This window comes from Prenolepis imparis, unplaced genomic scaffold (assembly GCF_030444845.1).
Source record: "Prenolepis imparis isolate NDT839.2.m4 unplaced genomic scaffold, iyPreImpa1.0 SCAF_12, whole genome shotgun sequence".
NCBI lineage: Eukaryota > Metazoa > Arthropoda > Insecta > Hymenoptera > Formicidae > Prenolepis > Prenolepis imparis.
In genome coordinates, this window is record NW_028141170.1 from 8,047,463 (window position 1) to 8,064,550 (window position 17,088).

Below are 17,088 nucleotides of genomic sequence, written 5' to 3' on the forward strand. Positions count from 1 at the left end.
AATTGGATAGGTGTTTATATTAATTTGCCTATACACAAGATGATTTGTTAACGATTTATCAAATACATATATATATATATATATATATATATATTAGAATTAGTAGAATTATATGTGTATACTAAAAAATTTATTATTTAAACGATTTTGTTAATTCAGTTCTTTAGCAGTATTTCAAAAATAGCGCCATCACCTTCCTCTTTCAAGCTTCTCTCTAACCTATCACGTGACCTACCACGTTCAGACTTCTGACTTCAGACACGTTCAGATGAACGCGTGTAATAAATAAAACGATTATTCGTGTTTTCATATAAAAATTAATACGTAAATTATATTTGTGTGTTTGTGCAATTATTAGTGCTTATTAATCAAAGCTACGTATTTTAAAAGAAAAATGGGAAAAGGTCGAACAAATAAGCCGAAAAAGAACTTCGCTGAAAAACGTCGCGAGAAACTAAAGGTTTGATTAATAATCATTAATATCAAAGCTACAATTAAAAAATAAGAAATTGTGCTATGAGACTGTATGTGTGTATAAAAGTTATGATATAATTTATATACACAGGGTTATATAATTTTAAAACATCTTTAATTTTTTTCTTATGTGATTTAACATTTGATAGCAATATGTAATTTAAAAAGTTATATATTGATATTTTAATATTTTTGTAGAAAAAAGAAGAATCGGACAGTACTCCTCATAGAAGTTATGCAGATATTATCAGAGAGAACAAAGATTTTGAGAATTATTATAAGACACAAGGAATAGTTCCAGAAGATAAATGGGACGCATTTATCAGTACTATGAGGACCAATTTGCCAGTTGCTTTTCGTATTACTGGTTCGAAGGCTGAAGCTAAAGCCTTATTGGAGATAATCAAAAGTGATTTCTTTAAAAAGATTTTAAATGCAAATCTGGATGGTGATAAGGAAGATATTAAGAATGAAGTAAAAACTATATTACATAGCTTACCTTTTTATCCGGAGGAATTGGCATGGCAATTGCAATTAACTAGGAAAGATATTAGGCGATCTGAAGCTTACTTTAGACTGCATAACTTTCTCATCACTGAAACTAACAATGGTAGTATCAGCAGACAGGAAGTAGTTAGTATGGTTCCTCCATTGGTATTGGATGTCAAGCCTTCGCATAAGGTATTTTTTGTCAAAGTTAATTGAAATTGTTCACAAGATGGTGAATAGAATATATAGTATATGCTACTTCTGTCTGCAGGTTCTTGATATGTGTGCAGCACCAGGATCAAAGACAGCGCAACTTATAGAAATGATACATGCAGATGAAGGAAATATTCCTCCAGGTAGCTAATAATAAATTTTGTTAAAAAAAATAAGTATTGTATATACAAGTAAACAATAAACATTATATACTAAATATTTAAATTTTATTTTAGAGGGTTTTGTAATAGCCAACGATGTTGACAATAATCGCTGCTACATGCTGGTCCACCAAGCTAAAAGACTGAATAGTCCAAACATTCTTATTACAAATCATGATTCGTCTGTTATGCCCAACTTTATAATTACTAATCCAGATGGTACAAAAGACACATTAAAGTAAGTAATTCAAACTCGATAATGAATGATTATCTGTATATCAAGAATTGTGATATAAACTATTTCTCTTTTGACAGATTTGATAGAATACTTGCGGATGTCCCATGTAGTGGTGATGGTACTATGCGAAAAAACCCAGATATATGGTGCAAGTGGAATGCTACTAATGGCAACAATCTCCATGGGTAAAAATAAACTTAATCTGCTATAAATTTATATATTGAATAATAATATAAAATTAATCTCAACTTTTTTGCAGAATTCAGTATAGGATAGCAAAACGTGGCTTGGAATTGCTGACAGTTGGAGGTAGAATGGTATATTCTACATGTTCGTTAAATCCAATAGAAAATGAAGCAGTGCTTCATAGACTTCTTTGTGAAACTGGAGACTCGGTACAATTAATTGACTGTAGAGACTTGGTACCAGGATTGGTATGCGACCCTGGTTAGTTTCAAGATGAACATTATTTCAAATTCTCGTAAAAAAGAATATTTTTGAATCTTTCAAAATGTACTATGTAAATAAATAAATATAATAATATATTTTAGGTGTCACACACTGGAAACCAGCATCTAAAAATTTACAATACTATGATACTTGGGACGACGTTCCAGAGCAATGGCAAATGCAAGTACGGCCGAAAATGTTTCCTCCACAAGCGAACGAGGCTGCCAAATTTCATCTTGAACGTTGGTAAATATCAAATAACAGATAAATTTAATAGATAAAATTGTATCATTTTTGTAAACTACATTTCTTTATTTTGCTAATTACAGTATGAGAATATTGCCACATCATCAAGATACTGGAGGTTTTTTCGTGGCTGTACTGGAAAAAGTAAAATCTCTGCCATCGGAAAGTCAAGCCTATATATTAAACCAAAACGTACAGAATCTAAATGATGATGAAAACAAGGACGGAGACATTTCTAAAGAAGAAAACAAGGATGGAATCATTCCTAAAGAAGAAACTTCACGAGACGAATTTTCAGAAAGTGGAAAAAGAATATTAGAAGAAGAAAAGAAAACACGAGAACTACAAAGGAAACGAAAAAGGATTGTTGGCTATAGGGAAGATCCATTTGTTTTCTTCAAGGATGAGACGGAAGATGTATGGCAGTCTATAAAGTGAGTTCCAGTCTTTCTTTTTCTGTTAGTATAATAATTTTTTTATATTATATTATATTATTATTACGTTTTCAGAGATTTTTACGATATATCTGATGATTTGGATCCGCGATGTCTGCTAGTAAGATGTCACGAAGGAAAGAAAAAAAATATTTATTTTACATCGCCGGCGATTCGTGACATAGTGATATCTAACGAAAATAAAGTCAAAATGATTAATACCGGCATTAAAACTTTTGTGCGATGTGACAATAAAAATATGAAATGCGCCTTTAGACTTGCTCAAGAAGGGATGCAGAGTATCATTCATTACATAAGTGATAACAGAAAGCTTACAATTTCGAAAGAAGATTTAATAATGCTTTTACAAAGTGATGATCCACATACACCACCTGAAATTGTAAAATTAAGTCCAGATACTCAGGAATGTCTCAAAGACTTTGGTAAATATAATAATGCTTTGTATATTTTTTTTGTTTTTTTTTTGTTTTTTTACTTTTACACAATAATACACAAATATATATATTTGAAAAATATATTTAATTTTTAAGTAACTGGAAGTTGTATACTGTTATACAAAGAAGAAAAAACCGACAATATAAATCAGCTAAATCTTCAACTGGTAGGATGGAGGGGAATAATGTCTCTCAGAGCATATGTGCCTACTTGCGACGCGATTCACTACTTACGGCTTTTAGGAGCGGATTGCTCTAAATTTGGTATGTTTTGATATCTGAATATGATACAGCAGTATCGTGAAAGCACTGTCGTGAAAGACAATTATTTATATTGTAATTTTGCAGAGAAAAACAAATTCGAGGAAAATCGCGCAGCCGCATTAGTCGAGGAGACCAACGACGGCGATGTCGGAGAACTGAAGATTAATGAAAAAATTATAATAAGAAGTGATAATGGCATAGAAGAAAATCAATGCCTTCGAGGTGGAAATGAATCGTTCATTACGATGTAACTATAACTTGCCAATTTTTCTAATATCTTACACGCGCCTATTTTGCCGTGTGCTATTTAACCTAATTTTTAGGTTAAATAAAAAATACAATTCAAAATATTTGAATTATATATTTTTTATTTAACCTAAACATTATTTTTATTCGACTTAAAGGTAGCCGAATGTTGATACTGGTATAATATGAATTATGAATTATGTTATGAACGAGTTAATAAAAAATATGATTTTCAAGGATAAAAACTTCGACAATGGAATGATGATAAAATGATTACTTTTACTGTATCCATTTTCTATGAAATAACTTTTATGAAATTACATGCGATAAGCAGCTTTCCATTTTCTAATCCCTATTTGATGCATCTTGCCATAATATATAGTACAAAGTTTTCTTATAAATATGGCCGGATGCGAAGGAATCATTAATTCCAAAATGACTGATGTTCTTATAACATTTGATATCACTACCTTTAATAATTGATGCATCCCTGCACAAGTCATGAATATCATGCGATAACGATGCGAGAAGTAATGAATCTGTTAACAATTTTTAATATCTTGTTTTAGTTTTCAGTCGAATCATATTACCACAAATTTGCTTGATATAAGCGTCTAAAATTTTAATATAAGGATTTTCAACTTACAATTAGAATCTCAATATGGATCTCTATACCAATAAAGGACGGGTTTTGCTATAAAAATCATTTAAATATAGACATACAAATATGAAAAAGGCTGGACAGCTCATAACACACATATATATATATATATATATATATATATATATATATATATAAATTATAAAAAGAAATAAAATAAAAAATCTTCCTAAGACTTGAATTCTTCTGCTAGCTTCGAAGTTGATGCTTGATGCTAGTAATCCCTACCCGTTGGCGATGTTAACTTGCCACTGAGATTTTGTGAGTTAGACGGTGATTTCGAATCTGAAATTATATAAAAATTTCGAGTTTCGTTAAAATTGTATAAAACAGTTTATTCTAACATTCTATATATACAGTTTTATTTCTTTATATTTTAAAAGCTTTAAATATATATATATATGTATGAAGTTTTTTAAAATAATAATAAAATATATATATATATATATATATGTACACAATATAAAATAAACATTCGTGGAGAAAAGAATCTTTTTATGTTTGTCATAAAAATATAGACTGATATTTTAATTATATAAATAATAGCTGTTATATATTACAAATAATAGTATAAATGATTTTTTTAAGTTCAAGATACATCAAGACTTACAGCTTTTTCCAATCTTGCTTCGTGGATTATTTACACACGGATGTTCTCCCATGAGGTGCTCTCTCCATTTATTTTGATTGACTAAAGCCAAACAGAGGGGACAGCGTTCATATCCTTCTATAGGTTCTAAAACAAGAATCAAACTATCATGCTTGAGTTCCAATATTGGTAAGTATAAATTGATTTCCAGTGTTCTATATAAAAGATATCAGGACAGTAAGATAGCATATTTACATACTTGTGCATTTTTTGTCTTGTCTGTGATTTTCAAATGTACTTTCATGAACTGCCTGTTTACATGTTTCGCATTTTACGTAATTACTTCTCATATCGCATTCATCTGTAAAAAAGAGTTGATAAAATTGATTATATATATTAATACATGTAATTCCACAATGAATGCGAATTACAAATAATGTTGCCAATTTTGTTTATTATACTTTTTTAATCGCGTTGTTTATAGAATATTTTCGATTATTAAATACCACTTTAACATATAAAATTCTCAGGTACTTACTTAACAAATGTAGATTCAAATAAGAAATTTCCACGACTTGCTTACATGCTTCACACTTTGTTAACATAGGACAAGTCCTCCAATAATGTATGTTCAGACCTTCTTCAGAATAGACTTGGCCCTTTGACAGGCAAAATATGCACATTCTGATAAATGAAACAGAAACGTTAAAAAATTGTATATTTGTTGCAAAATAACGTATGAATTTTAATTTGCATTGAACGTACTTATCTCCTTTATGATCAATACTATTTTCGGACGGAGACGTGATACTCGTTGAACTTCCGGTACTTACGACCGGACTCGACCTCGAGGGTGATTTAGTTAAATTAGCTACATTGTTTTCTGTAGATTTATTTCGCGTAGGCGTCGTTGTTGCTTTTTGGGTGGATTCGGCTTCCTTTTTCCTCTGCAATTCATTCGCATACATAAGTTCGAAGTTTCAATGAAAAGTCTCTTTATATAATTGGACCTACCTGAAGATCGATCAAATCGAATTCGTGGAAGAGTTGACGATACAACAAATTTCGTCGAGTTATATCATCATCAGGTGGCAATTGCTTTCGCACCAGTCTGGGATTGACCTTGTATACCAACACAAGAATTCTCTCGGAGACCTTTCGCACCGCCTCGGCCGGATGATGCAGACCGGAAGAACCTAATTCGGATAACGTCCGACAAGTCAGCCCACTACAACAGTTACAATACCTTATCAGAGTAATTGCGGTTTAATAATACATGGTCTTGAGGAAGGACCTCTGCGAATCGACTAGATGAAAGTTAGAGAGACGGTACTTCGACAGCAGAGATCCAAGACTCCTCAAAACATTAGGTAATTCTCATGCAGGCTCGAACGTATTGGGTATATTTTTCAGAATCACCTTTGCTTCTCCGTGGAGATGCCATGGCTCAGTATTAATTGCTCCACCATCTCCAGTCTGCTGAGCGCTAGTCTTTGATGCGTGCTACTGTTGACGGGCCTAGTTAAATGCACCGGTATTATATGCAATTCTCGCACACATTTGCAGTCTGCCATACTGAGGATCGTATGCACTGCCATATTGTGTATCCTTGGGGTGGTGTCACCGGATTTTGTCAAGAGTTCCGGCAGCAAACGTTCGACGCTTCTGGCGATCTCAGTCGAAGATACTCTGAATAAATTATGGATAAATTATCAGTTGGAAACTTTGAAAGTTTGTTATAATAGATTTGAAATAATGACATCTAATAACAAGAGTTTACCTATCCGCGGCGAACTCAGCGAAGAAGACCCTTATAAGTTGCGCAGCCAAACTATACACGCTGAAGACCTTATCTCTAAGAGCTCTGTGCAGCAGTAAAATCGCCGCTCTAGCTGTTTTATTCGGAGAATGTTTCGACACTTCTGGATCGAATGTCTTCAGTTCTTCTTTCAATTGCATCAGTCCTTCCTCCTTATCCGTAAACTGTTTCGAGTAGAATTTCTCCACCTGCGTGCATGCAATCATTATTATTGCGCGCCTTTATTTAGAGATTATGAAAAACAGCTTAGATAATGTTCTTACCATTTCCATTCCGAAGACCGCAATAGGCAATGCAGCTTGTTTTTTCTCCCTGTCATTAAGTTTCGAGGTAACTTTCGTCTCTGTGCTATCTAGGTGACATTCTCTCGTGAATTCATTCGTATGCGAGCTAAAGAAAATGTTTAAATGAAAGATTACATATCTATCATATCTACATTGTCACGATATTTCAACGTTATATTATCTTACTGTCTCAGAGCAGGAATGGTTCTTTCTTCATAAGCCTCGTAACTTGAACGAAGAGTCGGACCCGCTGATTTAGTTTTCCGCCTAAGAGATCCCTTGTTACAGTTGCTCTGCTTTTCAAGGACACCATTTGTAGGACTATCGGTTACCTCTGAGAGATTCAAAAATTTAATATCATATAAAAATATATCTAAAAATGTTTAAAGATAAAGAGAATTTCATGATATTTTTCAATAAATTATACCAGGACTATTAGATTTTTGACGTAAAGGCGACACGGGTGGTTGATGTGCAGGACCAGTAGGTGACAAGGCACCATTGCGATTAGGTGGTATAACTAATCTCGGGGGAGATGTGATGTCGTCGGACAACGCCGCTGTTTTTGAAGTACACATGTCAGCCGATGTCTGCTCTGCATCCCCCATGGATGACAAATTGTTTTTTTCTACAGGCTATCATTTTGTTTTTATTATTATCACTGAACTTTCACTGGTGAGAAGTTTCGAAAAAGTTGCGAACTCTACTTACTCCGTGAACTTCGAGCAAGTTGTATATCTCCAACGATTGATAAACTTGCTGTCTATATTGTTGTGCTTGAGCCTTTTTAGCCTTGGCCTTGTCGTAGTCTTCTAAAGCTATAGCATACTTCTTTTCCAATTCATATTTCCCCAGTCGTTCTCCTGCTTTTCTTAAGTTTTCCATTGCCACTTTCAATTTCGAAGCATATTCGAATCTCTCTTCTTCCACCGCCAACAATTTTTTCGCTTCCATTTGCCTTATAATTTTGGCCACTTCTCGATCGACATACATTTCAAACGCTAGATCGTCGTAAGGCGAGGTATAATGTGGATTATATGGGGCATCTCCCTGTCCGGTTAATTCTTGACCGTAGGGTTCGCCAAGTATATTTATAGCAATAAGACCAACCTAATAAAAAAAATAATTTTTATTCCTTTATTGCAAAGAATTAAGAAAAATGTAAATTTATTTTTGTGCGTGTTTTTTTATTTTTCTTCTAAATTAATTTCATTTAATTTAGCTTATTTTATTCATTTTTACTGAATCATTTTTATATTATTTTACAGGTAGCTGTCAAAGTAAGCTTGTACCTGACAATAGGTGTTGTGCGCATTACTGTGCGGTTTGTGTAGCCTGAGCTTCAACGATACTGCTTCCGTCTCAGGAAGGGCCACGCTTTTCAACTCCCTGCTCTTGTAAAGGGTCGACGCATTGTCGGACAGCGTAATGTAGCCCAGGTAACTGAAGTCCGTCGAAGCGGATGCATTTTCTTCCCTCGATGTCCAGATCTCCAACTTTTCAGCTACGATTAAAATGTAATTCACATTTCTTGGGGAAATTATTTCCTATAATTTTTATCGGAACAGATTTATATCCGGTCGTAAGCTCAGATTTAAAACTGACATTCTCTCTTCCTGCTGTAGTTTCATTTCCGGCAGTACCCGGAATGAACGAACGAAAGAGGAGGAGATATAGCCTCAGGAAATTTCCAGTAGGCTCGTTAATTCAATTTCCATTGTCGGCAAATTGCTTTTTAACTAGAATGTCATTTTAATGGACAATAGCAACTTTAAATCGTGTCGAGAGTCTTTGTTTTTTTAACGTTACGTTTATCTCAATAATTATTTACATTACACTTGTAATATAATTTGCCGACATTATTAATAAAATATTAATATTTAGCAATTTTACCTTAAGTAACTTTTAGAACATTGAATTAATAAATAATAAGATTTCTCTTTCTCTCTCTCTCTCTTTCTGAAAAATTTTTAATATTTTTTGATTGCAATTTATTAAGATATTATCAAGAAATTTGCAGAGTTAGCTGCATTATTTACGCATATAAAAGTACTTTTCAATTTATGTTTAAAATTTATTTTGAAATTATTAATTTGATATTAATAAAAAATTTGTTATTTAAATATTTTATTTTTCAAAAGTTAGATTTGATAAATAGATAAATATTTCGAATAGTGGATAGTTTTTTAAAACACACTTACGTATAAGATATTGGTGAGCCAGAACCTGTATCCTTGTAAGTTTCGTGGACCCATGAAGACGTAGAATCAGTTCCTGAGGATACGCGCAATTTCTTGCACTTTGCCAACCTCTTACTGTTGGCCCGTGAACATTAAGCTCTAATGACGAGTGCCTATCCTCCTCGCCTAAAAAATAGATTTCAAAATGTAATTAAATCCCATTTAACTCTTCTACTATAAAGAAAATAATACATATTACTCCAGAGAATTTTCTCTATTATTTTAATGTATTTTTATCAATTTATATTTTATATATATTACGAGGGGTATATACTGAATAACAATAAAAAATGATCTCATAAGATTAGAATGCAATGAGAAAATTGTTCTAGTGTAACTTGATTAATAGAGCGAAATAATTAAGCTACTAAGATTAATAACTACGATATATTAATAGTTTAAATAACGAGAGTTATAAGCATTCGATCAAAATGTCAATCCAAAGCCAAATGTCGATCGAGCATACTTGAGGTAGTTCTTACTACATGTTACTTAATTATTGACACATAGTTGCTTGATATATTGTTACTTGTTAATGCTTAGGTATTTTTTTTTTTTGAAGGTTTCTTTTATTATTTTAACTATCTATTTTTATTCACATTTTCAAAATTTACAACTTTCCATACAAAAAGAAATCGGCATTTTAATATTTTACTTTTTTTTTAATTTTAAAATACTTTTAAAAATCTTTTGAGGAAAATAGCGCAACATCGTCACGCGATACCGCAGTTTTGTGTGCAATTTATGATTGCATATGTAATAGAATGTGTTCAACAGAATTATTTTCTAGGACTATGCGCTACTCCGCATTTACGAACTAACATTAATAACATATTTTTTATGTAATTAATTTAGGAGTATAACAAAAAAATTGCTTGCATCCATTAGACCGGAGACACGTGCTCCATCGCAAATTGAGAGAACTGCGGCTTATCACGGCAGAAAAAATCAATGTATCCGAAAATAGGTATATGATGAGAGATGAGCCGTGGCGATCTTTTGGCAAAATTCTCTGGCAAATTGTGTCCAAAATAATTGAAGCGCTGAATATTATATCGACTCAGGCCATAAAGGGTAAATTTCAGAACATAACGAGGAGAAAATTTGAAAAATTCTATAATTTTATTTATAATTATTCCCATAAATATTAATTAAATATTCTAGCTATAACTTTAACTAATTGTTATGGGATCACACACAATCGCGAATCACACTATTTTATTTATAGCAATTAATAACTGCTGCACTATCTGAGATACGAGAAAATAGCCATAAACAGCAACTTTTCGATGAAATTATTATATCCACTTATATCCATCTGTTGCAAATTGAATCTGTTGAATTTAGCTCCTTGTAAATATTCAGCCCTTTTCCGACTCGAGGTTAATACGCGGTTTATTTCGCAATTCTGAATCTGGTCGCCTTACTCGTTGTATGGACGACATTGAATCGGACCTTCTTGGGCATGTCGAGGGATGCTGATTGTGACGAACGATAAAGCGAACGCGACGAGAATTAAACGACAGAAATATTATACCACGAAAGGCGCGAACGAACGAACGGGAAGGAACACGGAGGGACACGTCAAAATCGAAAAGGCACAGCCATCTGCAAGCTCGATAAAGGGGGAGCTTGCAAGTTTCGCCCCGGCGCGCAGGCCAGCCCACTTGTACATCCGGCCGCGGCGAAGCTTGCGACAGAACTGGCTACCTATGTAAAACCACCCTCTCTGTATGTCTCTATTGCTCGGCTTAAGGGATTTTCCTTACGATAAGGCATGCGTGTATTCGCAAATATATGCACACATTGTTATAAATATGACACAATCAAAGACACTATAAATATTGCTACATGATAAATAGAGACTTCTGTATGATTGACGAATTATTTCTCGGAAGAATAGGGTGAAAGAATCGGCAATTAAAAGTTTAATATAGGTTTTCATTTCCTTCGGTCTCGTGAAAGGTCAAGGATTAACTTTATGATTGAATTGCTTTCTGTTCTTTTCTATTCTTATGATTTTAATTTTCGCGAGGAATAATTCCGAATTAAGAATAAGTCGCCGTTTTCGTTCTCGCGGAAACTAAAAATATATATATCGTTTAAAATCCTTAATTAAAACTCTATGGAATTTTTTTAATTCTACATTTTTAATTACATCGCTACGTAAATATATTAAATTTAAAAAAATTTTTTTAATTTTTTATTCTTGGTTTTAAAGACAAAGTTTAATTTTTTTGGACAGATACATTTTTTCTAATTATCTTGAAATTTAAGAACATCATTTTGAAATAGTTAATTTTTTTATTTAATAAAACTTTTATATATCTCTTTAGAAATTTTTCGTGTTTAAAATTTTGAAGAATTAAATATATGATATAAGAATTAATTGAGAAAGTTGTGATAATTTGAGAATTCCTGAGACAAATTGACATTTCAATAAAAACTACTCCGTGTTATAAAGTTTGTTTACTATATCAATGCCTATATTAGTTGATCTAGTCTACGGTCTTACATTCTACTCGAGTTGAAATATAGACTGTAATTTCGTAATGGATCAATAAATGGAGGCTGCGTGACGTCAGAGGGTGCGGCGAGGGTAGACGAGCCCACAAGGATCGTTATATACGCTCCTCTTTATCGTTAGCGGCCACGTGTAGAAGCACGTGCCCTTTTGAAGTAGCTTTATTTTTCTGTGAAAACATTCATTATAAATCGCGTGAAAACATTCGCGTGAATCACCTTACACGTACACCCTACATGTGCACAGTAACTTGTGTACATATAAGTCAAACAATTCATATTCAGATATTTACTAATTGTAAGAGGTTTAATAATCAGCAATATATAGTTTTATTTCAGTATAATAGATTATATTTTAATAACTCACATTGAGAAACGTATATATATTTTTTTATATATTATTTTATATATATATTTACATATATATTGGTTGCGCATTTAGACGCTTTTATAGTATAAAATAAGGCTAAAATGTTTAGCCAGGAAGATTGTTTGTAAAAAAAATTAGAACTTATTTCTAAGAAAAAAATGCTCAGTTTCACGTAGTAGCAAAGAGATATAAAAGGTTCCTTGCAAACTGGAAAATTTCTGTTCCACCAAATTTAGATTGACCATAGACTCTGTCAACGAATGTAATTGGAACTTCTCCTATTGTATAATTAAATTTTCTAGCCTTGACTATCATTTCCATTTGAAATGCATATCCTTTAGACATACAAGATTGTATCAACTTTGTCAGTACATCCTTTTTGTAAAGCCTGAAATTAGAAAATCAAAAGGAATACATTAGAATCATTACATATTTCATAAGAATAGAAGTAAATCGATGAAAAGTTTATTACCTGAAACTACCAGTCAAATCACTCGCACCAGGTCTCAGCAAAATCTGAGTTAGAAAATTTGCACCTCTACTGACTAACTTCCTCTTGAAATCCCAGCCGTAAACACCACCGCCTTGTTTATATCTTGTACCACTAACTATATCCAAATCGAGATATCGTTGCAATTCAATCATTTTCGGAATAAATTTTGGCTGGAAAGATAAAGATTTTTTTATGAAAATATGCTTATCATTACTAAATCTCGCTCTATTCATTTAGCAATATAACATACATGATGAGACAAATCAGAATCCATGATAACAACAAAGTTTCCAGTTGTATATTTGATTCCATGCATGTAAGCAGTTCCCAATCCTAACTTCTTCTCTCTAGGCTTTAAGACTATTTTATCCTCGCCATAAAGTCGTTGTAGTTGCTTAGCCATATCCAAAGTACCATCTGGTGAACCATCATCTATCACGATAATTTCATAGACGAGCTCACTGTAATGTTTTAAATTATCGCTTAATAATTATTTTCATTTTGTAGTTTAGTTTATATCTTTATCTATTTATTATTTATTATTAATTATATATTATTCCTAGTCGATTTAAGGTTATGCAGCTATATCTACCTCTCTTCCATATATTTCACAATAAGCCATATTATTATCGGTAAATTCTCCACTTCATTGTAGGTAGGAAGTAGAATTGAATATTTGTCATTTTTGTGTAATTCTTTTATGTCCTTTTTCACTTGATCTTTATTTACCATTTTGACATTTACGGATTTATCAAAGATATGGTAATAACAGAAATTTTTAAAGATGGTCACACTGATTTATCATGTAAAGGTTGTGTTCGGAAATTCTACTCGTAGGGTAGGTAACGTTTAATTGACCAATCGGAAGCAAAGACTTCTTTGTCCTGATTGGTCAATTGAACGCTCTACTTCACGAGTAAGATTTCTGAACACACTGAGAAAATTTGCGCGCATATTGATCGCAGCGACATCTTACTCATTTTCACTTTGTGATTTTCGCGGCAAGAAGCTACGTCTCTCTCTCCTTGCAAGGTATTATTATATATTTCTTCGAAGAATTTTAATCATTTCAGATTATAATACGTTAAAGTTATAAACAAAAATGTATCTTATCCAATTTTTCAAACATTTAAACAAGTAATGATGTTGAATAATGTATATTAATAATATGCACAAATAGAGTGAAGTTGGCACAAGATTGCCACCTAACCATTTTCTGAATGCGGTACACAAAACTATTTTAACGGTTTAACACGATGCGTTACAAATAAAACATAAATAAAAGAAGAAAAGTACGAATACTATAAAAGAAAGAATATTTTTCTTAATAAAATGTAGTATATATTTACGGTGCCGTTTTTTGTACACACGGCATAACATGAAAAATATTTTATACTTCGTCGGTCAGAATAATGGAAAGTACGAGTTAAACGCGTGCAATTAGGTAATTATATTCATCAAAGTATTAATTGAACAGGTCTTTCGAGAAATAACAGGCGCTTTATAGAGATGACTAATAAAAAAATTTACGAGAAAATATTTAATAAAATAGCTGTTTTATACATATCATATTAATTTTTTCCTTTATTTTTTTATACTTTTGTGTAACTCATTAACTTTGCTGTTACATATATTTATCTTCTTCAGCTTTAAAAAATATTATCTCATAAAGTTATCGTCGTAATGAGTGTATGTGCAAGTATTCCGCATATATTCGCGAAGATGCGTTTATGCACACATATTCACACGCATACATTTGCACACAAATATACATATTTCATATATATTTGGTCCATTGGCCGTTTCCGCTACGTGCGACAAAGGTCGACTAATCGATAGTGCCGCTTGAATAATTTTTGATACCCTGGGCAAAATAATTGGTGGATGTAAACTTTTATATGAATTAGTTTCAGGAATCCAAATATATAATTATTATATGTAGTAAATATATATCCATACACAAATATTTAAAAAATTAACTTTTCTATAATATACTAATTTTTTTATAAAATAATAAAGAAAAACAAATAAAAATATAAAAGACACATTCTATTTCATCCATTAAATCAAATAAATAATAAAATTGTTTGATTTTGTTACATTTATTATATTTATATTTTAAATTTTACATGTGCAATTTTAATGATATAAACATAAATTACACGTAGAATATTGATTAAATTTTTTATATTTTTGTGAAAGAGAGAGAGAGAAAAGAAATTAAACTTATATGTTTATCACGAATTCTTTGCTAATTCTTTCTTTTTACAGCAAAGGGAAACTTCTCTTCTGGACGGTCCTGCTGATAACAGCCCTGCCGACACGGCCCTGCACCCTCCAGCCCGCGGAACAGCGTGAGTTCACACCGCCTGTCCCCACCATCGTCAACCTCGAGATAGCCGAGGAGCAGCCGCCGAAGCAAGCAAACGACGCCGCACTCTACGGTCGGTCGTTCACGGAGTCGGAGTGCTTGTTTCTCCGCTCCGATCAGTGTGTAATCGGCGTGTGCATCTGTGCTCCTGCGAATTTAATCTACGATAGTGTCGGTACGTAATATTAGCGTTGCGCGAAACGTCAATTTTTCCCGCCGATTCTCGAGGCGAAACAAAGCGCGCGGCAAAAAACGAGTCGATTTTTCGAAATCGCTCGTAGATGTGTGTCTGCGTGTGTGTCTGCGTGCGTATATGGTGGAATATATCAGCAGTGATCGTGCTCTGTGTGTATGTGTGTACGCGCCGATCTGTGGATGACTTGAAATGCCTCTTGCTCAGCCTTCACTCGGATGCTGGGAATTCGGAAAGACGCGATCGCCGATGGTCGCTGAACCTCGATGGTCGCTTTCGAGATAAATTAATTAATTGAGAATTTCTTTAATAAGCTTTGTGTCAATCCATTCGCGAGAAAAACAAATTTTTAATTAAGATCTAGGACGATGATTTCGTACGCGTCTTCATGTATTTAATCGTTCTCTTAAACTTGAAAGACTTAGCTGGGAGTCTGCGTGGATTCTTTTTTTATCCGCTTCTCTGTGTCTCATATGGTTGTAAGATTTTTTATCACAATGTGGCAGGAGATTCTTTTAGAGAGACCAATTCTCTCTCTCTCATCGTTCTTGATTTTTTCGCTCAGAAAAGATCAGCCGTTCATTATAGAGCGAATTTATGCGACTCGTCTTCTTTTCGAAATAACAAAATATTATTTCCGAATAATTTATAATGAAATAAATCGCGATTTTTGTAGTTTCTGAATTTTTAGTTATTAATTTCCGTAATTGTATTCCCAATTTTGTGGCTCGCTACATGTACATCGAATTCCATGATGTAACGACAATGACATATGTAGGTGCTGGCGTTATGTCTCGATTTGATGAAATCAATTTCCGCGATAGACGTACCGGTTGACATATACATAGACACCAGGTTGAACAATAATTTTGGGCTTTGTTGTGAATTCTTTACGGGGCGCGTGAGAAAGTGTTGCGGATTTAGTGGGGGTTCACGTACGCACCACCGTGGCTAGCTTCGAGTTCCGGATAGCAGCATGGCGCGCACCGTCGCGAGGGGTAGATTGAACCGCTCCGCACCCTGCGATCAATAAACTTGCCCCGAGAGGGAGCAGCCCCGTGACGAGCCGTTCAACTCTCCGCCACATTTTGTCTCCCTTCTCCCTTCTACCTTCTTTTCATCCCCTCTCGCGATCGCTTCCTCCCCCTGTCCTCCGCTTGCTCGATGTTCTTCAGCCGTAACCCTTGCTACCAGCGATTCAGCACGTGCATTTCTACTCCGTTTCGCAACGAGATAGCGCTTTCGCGTTCTGCAGATTATCGCGAATCAGCGGATGCCAAAGAGACTCCTAGTTTTCCAGAGCTTTTCTCGCTTTTTTTTAATCGTCTGTTCTTGCGAAGAGTTGTTACTGCGGGAAGAGCAAAAGTTGTAGGAAATATTTCGCGATTCTTTATATTAGACATTATTTTTAAGTATTTAAATTTATTTAAATTTTATTTTTAATTATAAAGTGCAATTAGAGAAGGGTTACGATATTATTAACAATCGCTCCAAAATTAATTTGTTTTAAATACTTGAATTGACAGAGATTAAATATACAAGAGATGCTCTTTTTTAAATCATTTAATTAGGTATTAACAAATTTTTTCTTTCCTTTTGAACATAACTTTTACGTGATTGATACAAGAGAGAATCTATAGACATCTACAGATACAAATTTAATATTGTTCCATGCAATACATTATTTATATTTCTGCATATTAACATATTTGATCTTTATTTTTTATTTTAATTTTAGTGACAAACATATATTCTTTGATAATCAAAAAATCAGAATTTATTAATATATCATTTTTGATAGAATAGAAAAATTGTTGAATAATAATTAGTTAGTTCCGAAATATCAATCCTGCCAGTCTTTCAAATCGTATGATT

General features: G+C 33.1%; 4 protein-coding genes across 54 annotated transcripts in view; 2 read left to right on the forward strand and 2 right to left on the reverse strand.

Moving 5' to 3' along the window:
- Nucleotides 1–220: 220 nt before the first annotated feature.
- On the forward strand, nucleotides 221–3,846 carry Nsun2 (tRNA (cytosine(34)-C(5))-methyltransferase Nsun2). Its single transcript, XM_083052229.1, has 11 exons — nucleotides 221–460; nucleotides 673–1,155; nucleotides 1,235–1,319; nucleotides 1,413–1,575; nucleotides 1,653–1,760; nucleotides 1,835–2,022; nucleotides 2,127–2,271; nucleotides 2,355–2,705; nucleotides 2,781–3,148; nucleotides 3,257–3,424; nucleotides 3,509–3,846. The coding sequence occupies exons 1-11, from the start codon at nucleotides 395–397 to the stop codon at nucleotides 3,673–3,675; spliced, it is 2,292 nt and encodes a 763-aa protein (XP_082908355.1). The 5' UTR covers nucleotides 221–394; the 3' UTR covers nucleotides 3,676–3,846.
- Nucleotides 3,847–3,976: 130 nt separating this feature from the next.
- LOC145944115 (centrosomal protein of 104 kDa) lies at nucleotides 3,977–10,974 on the reverse strand. Of its 2 annotated transcripts, none has more exons than XM_083052224.1 (15): nucleotides 10,691–10,974; nucleotides 9,225–9,389; nucleotides 8,316–8,527; nucleotides 7,735–8,133; nucleotides 7,451–7,658; nucleotides 7,210–7,357; nucleotides 7,003–7,129; nucleotides 6,701–6,927; nucleotides 6,340–6,609; nucleotides 5,935–6,166; nucleotides 5,686–5,867; nucleotides 5,459–5,604; nucleotides 5,180–5,281; nucleotides 4,942–5,067; nucleotides 3,977–4,616 (listed from the first exon to the last, which is right to left on the reverse strand). In XM_083052224.1, the coding sequence occupies exons 1-15, from the start codon at nucleotides 10,728–10,730 to the stop codon at nucleotides 4,546–4,548; spliced, it is 2,655 nt and encodes an 884-aa protein (XP_082908350.1). In that variant the 5' UTR covers nucleotides 10,731–10,974; the 3' UTR covers nucleotides 3,977–4,545. The 2 variants fall into 2 exon arrangements, with proteins under 2 accessions (XP_082908350.1, XP_082908351.1); XM_083052225.1 differs by having other exon boundaries at nucleotides 3,985–4,616; nucleotides 5,935–6,148; nucleotides 10,691–10,973.
- A 1,196-nt stretch (nucleotides 10,975–12,170) lies between these two features.
- Nucleotides 12,171–13,437, reverse strand: Dpm1 (Dolichyl-phosphate mannosyltransferase subunit 1). Its single transcript, XM_083051193.1, has 4 exons — nucleotides 13,242–13,437; nucleotides 12,900–13,110; nucleotides 12,629–12,819; nucleotides 12,171–12,544 (listed from the first exon to the last, which is right to left on the reverse strand). The coding sequence occupies exons 1-4, from the start codon at nucleotides 13,379–13,381 to the stop codon at nucleotides 12,325–12,327; spliced, it is 762 nt and encodes a 253-aa protein (XP_082907319.1). The 5' UTR covers nucleotides 13,382–13,437; the 3' UTR covers nucleotides 12,171–12,324.
- Nucleotides 13,438–15,056: 1,619 nt separating this feature from the next.
- Dscam1 (Down syndrome cell adhesion molecule 1) overlaps nucleotides 15,057–17,088 on the forward strand; it is a 68,415-nt gene continuing 66,383 nt past the window's right edge. For all 50 annotated transcript variants that reach the window (XM_083052157.1, XM_083052187.1, XM_083052204.1 and 47 more), the window contains exon 1: nucleotides 15,057–15,195. The gene's annotated coding sequence lies outside the window, so the exon portion shown is untranslated. The remainder of the gene's footprint in view (nucleotides 15,196–17,088) is intronic.